The sequence below is a fragment of the Rhincodon typus genome, chromosome 24 (genome assembly GCF_021869965.1).
Source record: "Rhincodon typus isolate 14 chromosome 24, sRhiTyp1.1, whole genome shotgun sequence".
NCBI lineage: Eukaryota > Metazoa > Chordata > Chondrichthyes > Orectolobiformes > Rhincodontidae > Rhincodon > Rhincodon typus.
Window position 1 is genome coordinate 32,514,396 of NC_063355.1, and position 7,829 is coordinate 32,522,224.

The 7,829-nt window shown below is 38.4% G+C and overlaps 1 protein-coding gene across 1 annotated transcript in view; it reads right to left on the minus strand.

Moving 5' to 3' along the window:
* The window catches only part of LOC109911199 (polymerase (DNA directed), epsilon), a 105,367-nt gene that overhangs the window by 76,084 nt on the left and 21,454 nt on the right, over nucleotides 1-7,829 (minus strand). The window contains exons 13-14 of the mRNA XM_048611735.1: nucleotides 3,821-3,927; nucleotides 450-626 (exon numbers count right to left, since the gene is read on the minus strand). Coding sequence (XP_048467692.1) covers nucleotides 450-626; nucleotides 3,821-3,927 — 284 coding nt within the window. The remainder of the gene's footprint in view (nucleotides 1-449; nucleotides 627-3,820; nucleotides 3,928-7,829) is intronic.

Below are 7,829 nucleotides of genomic sequence, written 5' to 3' on the forward strand. Positions count from 1 at the left end.
GCATCCCAAAACCAGTCCAGCTCGTCCCTGCCTCCCTAACCTGTTCTTCCTCCCACCTATCCCCTCCTCCCACCTCAAGCCGCACCTCCATCTCCTACCGACCAACCTCATCCCGCCCCCTTGACCTGTCCGTCCTCCCTGGACTGACCTATCCCCTTCCTAACTCCCTACCTACACTCACCTTTACTGGCTCCATCCCCGCCTCTTCGACCTGTTTGTTTCCTCTCCACCTATCCTCTCCTCTATCCCTCTTCTATCCGCCTCCAACTCTCTCCCTATTTATTTCGGAACCCCCTTCCCCTCCCCCTTTTCTGATGAAGGGTCTAGGCCCGAAACGTCAGCCTCTCTGCTCCTATGATGCTGCTTGGCCTGCTGTGTTCATCCAGCCCTGAACCTTGTTGTCTCGGATTCTCCAGCATCTGCAGTTCCTACTATCTCGAATTCATTACCTTGTAGCTCAGCAGGAGACGCTGAATTGCTCTGTAGATTAACTTTGGGTCTTTTTCTGCTCGAACTTCAAATGTATGTTTATCAGGTGGCAGTAGTTCTTCATCCAATTTCTCCAGCATAGCAGTGCGCTCGGCTGCATATAGATTATTCAAATTCGGCATTTGATTACTGCGAACCTAATAAGAGATTAAAACAGATATTAAAAACAGCCACCGCTGGATAAAATTGTATGGAAATATTCTGGTTCCTAATACATCATTTCATTTTAAATTATCAACAGTTATTATTCAGAAATAATCTGTTAAATCAATGAAAATTAACAGGGACTAGACAACTGCTACTAACATACATTTAAAAATATAAGAACATTCATTGAAGGATTATTGTATAATTTCAAATGAGTAGTCACTATCAATCTCCTATCATATCCAAAATGCGGAGGTAATGGCCTAGTGGTATTATCGTTGGACTGTTAATCCAGAGACCCAGATAATGTTTTGGGAACCTGGATTCAAATCCCGCCATGGCAGATGGTGGAATTTGATTCAATAAATATCTGGAATTAAGAGTCTAATGATGACCATGAATCCATTGTCAATTGTCGGAAAAACCCATCTGGTTCACTAATATCCTTTAGGGAAGGCAACTGACGTCCTTACCTGGTCTGGCCTACATGTGACTCCAGACCCACAGCAATGTGGTTGACTCATAACTGCCCTCTGGGTAATTAGGGATGGGCAATAAATGCTGCCTAGCCAGCAACGCCCTCATTCCGTGAATGAATGAAGAAAAAAAAGTTACATAATAGATATAAACAGTCATATTTCAACCAAGATTCATTTACTAAACATTAACATACTCCCAAAGATCCCTCACCCCATTTGAGAATGATAAAGACTGGAATTCTCCACATTCGGTACTATGCACGATCAGCCTATATTTCATGGAAAATTCTGTGCTCAAGAGGTGAAAAGTTCATTACAATCATAAAACATAGCCCATCATGCTTGTGCTAGCTCTGTCAAAGAATCATTAATCTGTCCTAGATCCCGACCACCTTGAAATTGGAACAGTATCCTCATTTCTTTCAATCAAAATAATTCATAATGATGAATATCAACATTAGAAATGGAACAATGTCTTTCCCAGAAAGCAAATAGTTGCAACAAATACAGCAGCATAGAAAACCTAATTATCTCAAAATATTTTGTATTACTATATTTTCCACACCATTAATTGATGATTAGTCTCAATTTAATGACAATTGTATTTGGTACCCAAGTAGCAGCCATCTTGTGTTTAAACACTAAAATGGTATAGTCACTTTGTCATGTTGCAATGCAAGTGTCCAAACAGTCCAATTTTTGAGCAACCCTTAGTCCCAACGTAGCATAGGATGAGGTGATGATGCCATGTAATTTTTAGTCTTGAAACCTGACGTATAGTCCTAGTAGGTCTCGGTCATCTCAATGCAGCTCAGGTTATTAATCTGAAAGGTTGCACATCTTCCTAACTTTCAATACTTCTGTTACAAGATTTTCAGGTTCCTTTTGCATGCATTTTTAAATCAGAGTCTAGGTCATCTGCACAACCTTGAAATGTATGAAAACTCGACAGAAAATGTATTTTGAAATATGATCAACATCAATCAGAATTCTGGAGGCATCCATGTTTGATAAGACTATTATAATTTGCTTCCTTCAAGTATGGTATACTGGGATCTTCATTGTTCTATTTGATATTTTTCAGACACAACATGGAGACCAGGTGTAGGAAAAGTTTAGTCTTCTTTCATGCCTGGCATAGATGGTCTTGCCGTTGTGATGTGCAGTAGTCTGGATGTATATTCAATATAGCCACAGCCTGATGCCTAATTTGAATTTCTTATTATTCTACACAGGCTTAGTCAAATAGCCAAACCTTTTCTGATGTGTAAACATAGCCAATGACTGAGAGAAAAGCTATATATTAATGCTGATTGCATACTACAGAGCTTGCGTTCAACTTCTTCCACGTGTTTGAAGCTTCAGGTGCAGTTTGCACAAACAGTGAATCTTTAATCTGAATGTTCATGAAGTCATTTTTTTTCTTAAATCAAAACATAAAAAAATTGCATGCAAAAATCATGTTACCACTGAAATAAGTACCCACCGTAAAAAAAATTATGGTTTTTCTACACATTCTCCACTGCAGTGCTTGTAAGGTGGTCAGCCAGGTGGACTTCACAGAATACAAGTTCCCTCATTGGACTAGGTTAACAGCCCCAATCAATGAGTCCTGGCTGGCAGACATGAATAGGACTGCCAGAAGCCCTGTTCACTCAGAGCTGGCACCGAAGAAGCCAGACTAGAGTCAAGTACTATTCATGTATATATAAAGGGTGACTTGGTGATGGGATAACGGTCTCTGTGGAGCTATTTTATCCACTTTTCACAAAATGCATCTCTGAAAAGAAATTAAGGATACCAGGGAAGTCACTACAATGGCTAAGGAGCAATTGAAATGAATCCTCAAGCTAAGTGACATACAACAGCATTGAGAATCCATTTTTGTTTTCACAATTCACTCAACTCACAATTTTTATGCCCATCCACATTTGTAATAAGCTGCCCTCACCACCCCCAGCTTGTTTCACACGTTGCTCCCACTTCTTTAGGTTTTCATAGCATGCAGCACTCTGACCAAGATAACACAGACAGTCTTTCAGCTCCATTAATATTACTTCCATGTCATGCACAAGGTCATTCCATCTAAGCCTCTGTCAAGACAACTCTCGACAGACTGCCAGGGGAAAGCTGGTGTCCTAAGAAAGCCCTGTTTGAAAATGTCCATCTTACTAAGATAGCAGCAATTACTCTAACCTCAGAGGAAACAGAATATCAATTATAAAAAAGTGAACAGAAAGGCACATTTCACAAGGATATCATTTAGTTGCACCTTCACAAGTTATTCATTTCATGGCACTGGCAATGACATGCCATTTCTACTACATAAACAATATCCATACTATTTTGTTTTCCTGCAGAATCTTGGAGCTACAGGCATTCGTGGGTCTGTAGTATCTTGAGCCAAAATGAAGAATTCTGACACATCCAAGTTGAGTCTTATTCAACTCTCATCATCACACAGGTGCACTTTCTAGTGGCAGTCACTTAACATTAGGGAAACTGTGGCTAACCACCAGACTAACTGTGTCATGATTAACTCTGCTTACCACAGTTCAGCAAGCACATCACAGAATTAAATAAGGCCCATTTTTGGTCTTTTACAATATACATAAAACAAAACACAACTTTATGGGACAAAATATTCCTTCTTGATGCAGTCATCTGTGGTTAACTCAATGGCTAATTGTCTTTTAATTACTTACAGTGTCAAGAACAAATACAGAAGCCTTCCTTTGAGAGGGGATGAACAAGCCAAATAAAGCCTTATTCCCTTGGGCATTGTGGTAGAAGTAAATATGTCGGATGCTACCTACAAAAACAAGAAGCAATGAATTATTTCAATTGTAACCATAAGTTTTGACATTTTTCCTAACTTCTAATTGGCCAATGTCTCAGTAAATTTCAATCTGTAAATGGGCAGAAAAACCTTATTGGATGGATGCTAGTATAAACACTTTGCTACAGAATTAAGCTGGTTTGAAATTAGAATCATAGAATCAGAGTTTGCGTATTTTTGTTTGAAGGACTGGTGCTTTGGGCTATTCTAAGACACCAAGTTTGCAGAAGTGCAATTTAAGATGGAGCCACATATACCAGCAAAAATTTCTGGAGTAAGGCATACAAACTTTAAAATGGGACTAGCAATAAAAGGAAGGGCTGATTACTGACGTTATCTGAATCAGATACCATATGTATAACCTGAATAAAAGAGGAACTATGGTCAACCCACAGAAGACCAAGAAAATAAAGAAGTTTCAATATCACAGTTCACCATCTCACTTCATTGGCTTTGAAATGAATTTCAGAGATGGGACTGCATATGCTTAGCTGGCTTGTCCCACTTTAGCTTTCCAGATGATGACCTTTGATTCATACAAGGTTGGATGTCCATTTGTCTCCAGGTGTAAATCCACCTTTGCGTTGTTAATCAGTTGGTCCCACTGTCAGTATTGCAGGAGGCTGGGCCGGAAGAGTAACCAAACATGCCCAAATCCATGCAAGTATGGTGATCTCACTGAGACAGGTTGAAAGTCTCTAGTGAGGAAAGGTATTAGGGCAGGGATGGGTATGATAGGGAGGCAAAAACATACAAGTGATTACTTTAAGGATCTTAATTCAGCTACAGATTGGTGGACTATCCAGTGCTTCGCTCCACCCATAAAGAATGGCAGGGGAGAGCAGGCTGGTGGCAGGCATCATGCTTTAATTTATTGTATACTCACCTTAATTAATGCCTTAAACCAGATTAGGTGACAGTGAGACAAGATGCAAAATTTTAACTAATGTTATTAAGTTGGCTATATTAAATGGGCTTTAATGAAAAACATGCATATAAAACAGATAGCAACTTATCTCAAGAAAATTAGCAAGTTAGCAATAGTATTTTTAAACTGCATCCCTGCATTTTATTTCAAATTCATTGGTTGATTCTCTACACTCAAGTTGAAATTGTAAAACAAAAACAGAAATTGCTGGAAAAGCTGAGCAGGTCAGGCAGCATCTGTGGACAGATATCAGAGTTAACGTTTTGGATTGAGTGAGGAAGGGTCACTCGAACCGAAACGTTAACTCTGATTTCTCTCCACAGATGCGGCCAGGCCCGCTGACCTTTTAGAGCAATTTCTGTTTCTGTTTTACAGTATCCACAGTTTTTTTGGTTTTTACTTGAAATTACAGAAGCTAACTTCAATTTTCAATGTTGTAAGCATTAAAGCAAATTAATCTCTTCTGAAAATATAATCTATAAAATCAAAATTATCAGTCGATTTTAATCTGTGAAATTAGACTTTGGTACCAAACCAACTGTACCCAAACTTCTTTCACCTCAGAACTGTCCTTCCTTTTGGAACTTTAAATGTTATCAATAGATAGGCTGTGCTGAGAAGTTTTAAAAAAAAAGTGGAAGTTATGTTAAAATTGTGTCTTCTGGTGCATGTAAACTGGCAATTATTTCTAATCTACCAAATCAAGTAAATTTCCTGCTTCTAATGCCATATAATGGAAAATTTAATTTGTATTGAGAAATGTCTCTCGAAGTTTTGCCTGCAGTTAAGTTCAGAGCTAGTGTAGTTTCAGTTCAAGAGGGATTAGTCATAGATTGAGATGGGAGAAGAAATACCTTGAGAAAATTCTGTAGTTTGTAGCAAGTAGCATTGACTTCATGGATGCAAGCCTAAGGAAATTTGCAAACATACTACCTTGTTTAGTTTGAAAATAATCACTACATTACAGATATTATAAAACCAGTGACAATGCCAAGAACACATTGGTTTCAAACCAGTACAAGTGAAGATGTTGCCTGTGAATCAAAGCTTGTCCACTAATCAGTAATGTTCTACAAATTTCATTTGGCTGCTTCATACTACTGTCTTGTTACTAAACAGATTAGTATTACTTAATTCAAACTACACAGTCCATTTTTAGGCATTCTTCTAGAGTTAAGAAATTTAATTTCAGATGTTTTCTATTCCCTCATGGTAGATCTTATTGCTGTTGGTCAAGAAACTAATGCCACTTAAGCACATAGCTAAAGACTAAATATCCTCAATGCTGCATTTTAGCAATGCATTAGGTTAAACTTCCATCCAAATTCTCATTAACTTGAAATAAAATAAAATTATAGTCTGCACAAGGCTGAAATTGATCACTTATGTAGGAGTTTGCCCTCTGACTGTAGAAAATCCATTTCAGTTTCTCAAGTCTTATTAAATTAATTGCTTTCCTGAGATTTCCATGAGTTAGGTATTCCATAAAGCCTCTAACAGAGGAGATCAGGGACTACTGTTTTGACTCTTGAAGGTTTCATGAGGCAGTAGCAGCATCCTTGTCTGAGCCAGAAGCTGTGGGTTCGAATTTCACTCCAGAACTCTTGGCTAAGAAAAGTACGTTTAGAATGCAGCCAAACAGGTCAAGTAGCAACATGCAATTCTTCCAAAACATGCTAATAGCCAATAATTCATACGTTAGCATGAAATTTTTCCTGCTCTCATCACTATAACAGCAGGAGAAATTCACATGAACATATGAATTTGGAATAGAAGGCACACAGCAGCCTCAAGCCTGGTCCATCATTCAATGAAAATCATGACTAATCTGACTGCTACATGTTTCCACCTGCTCCGACACCTTTTCATCCCCCTGCTCATCAAGAATCTACCTTTGCCTTAAAACTATATAAAAGACTGTTTCCATTGTGTCTTAAGGAAGGGAGAGTTCTAAAGACTCATGATCTTCCACAACCAAAAGAAAGTCATGCCTTCATTAGAAGATCCATTATTTTTAAGCAGTGGTCCCTAGTTCTAGGTTGTGTGACTCGTGGAATCATTTTTCCCACATACAGCCTGCCAAGACCCTTCAGGCTCTTGTATATTTCGATCACGTTACTTACTCTAAATTCCAGGTGATACAAGCCTTGCCTATCCAATCTTTTCTCATAAGATAACCTGCCCATTCCAGATATTGGTCTAATAAACATTCTCTGATCTGCTTCCAATGCATTTCTCAAATAAGGATAATAACCGCACAAAGTCTTCCAGTTATGGTTCAGCAATGCCTAAGTGATGCATGATCTCTGTACTTTTGTATTCAATGCACCCTCACAATAAACAGCATTCCATTAACTTTCCTTATTATTTGTTGTACTTGCAAGCTTACCTTTTATGAATCATGCATTAGGACACCCAGATCCATTTGCATCTGAGTTACACAAGTTCTCAGTTTACATAATGTGTTTCATTTTTATTCCTGGCCAGCCACATAATGGAAAGAACATTGGAGCCTCTATCATCACTGTCCATAGCTTCAGACTATAAAATGCAAGTAAAAGTGCGTGTTGCCAAAGCAACTCAGATTTCATGAACCATAATAGAGTACGGCTGATTCAATGTAAAGGCTTCCACCAGGAATAATTTCAAGAGACAAGAGGAGGGTTGAGTTGGGAATAGAGAAACAGAGCAGGACAAGAGATAGCAATCACCTAAAACCCCGAATCACTGCAACTGCAAAAATACAGACTTATGCAACCTATGAACCAAACACTAATAATGTATACTATATGCTGTACAGGTATTAATTAGAAAACCTACTTATTGAGCCAGGTGGTATCTTTTCCTTTTATATTTTCATTTGTTTATGAACTAAAATGGAGCTGTTTGAAAGCAACTTTTCCCCATCTCACTAATGAGCCCGAGATAGTAGGAACTGCAGATGCTG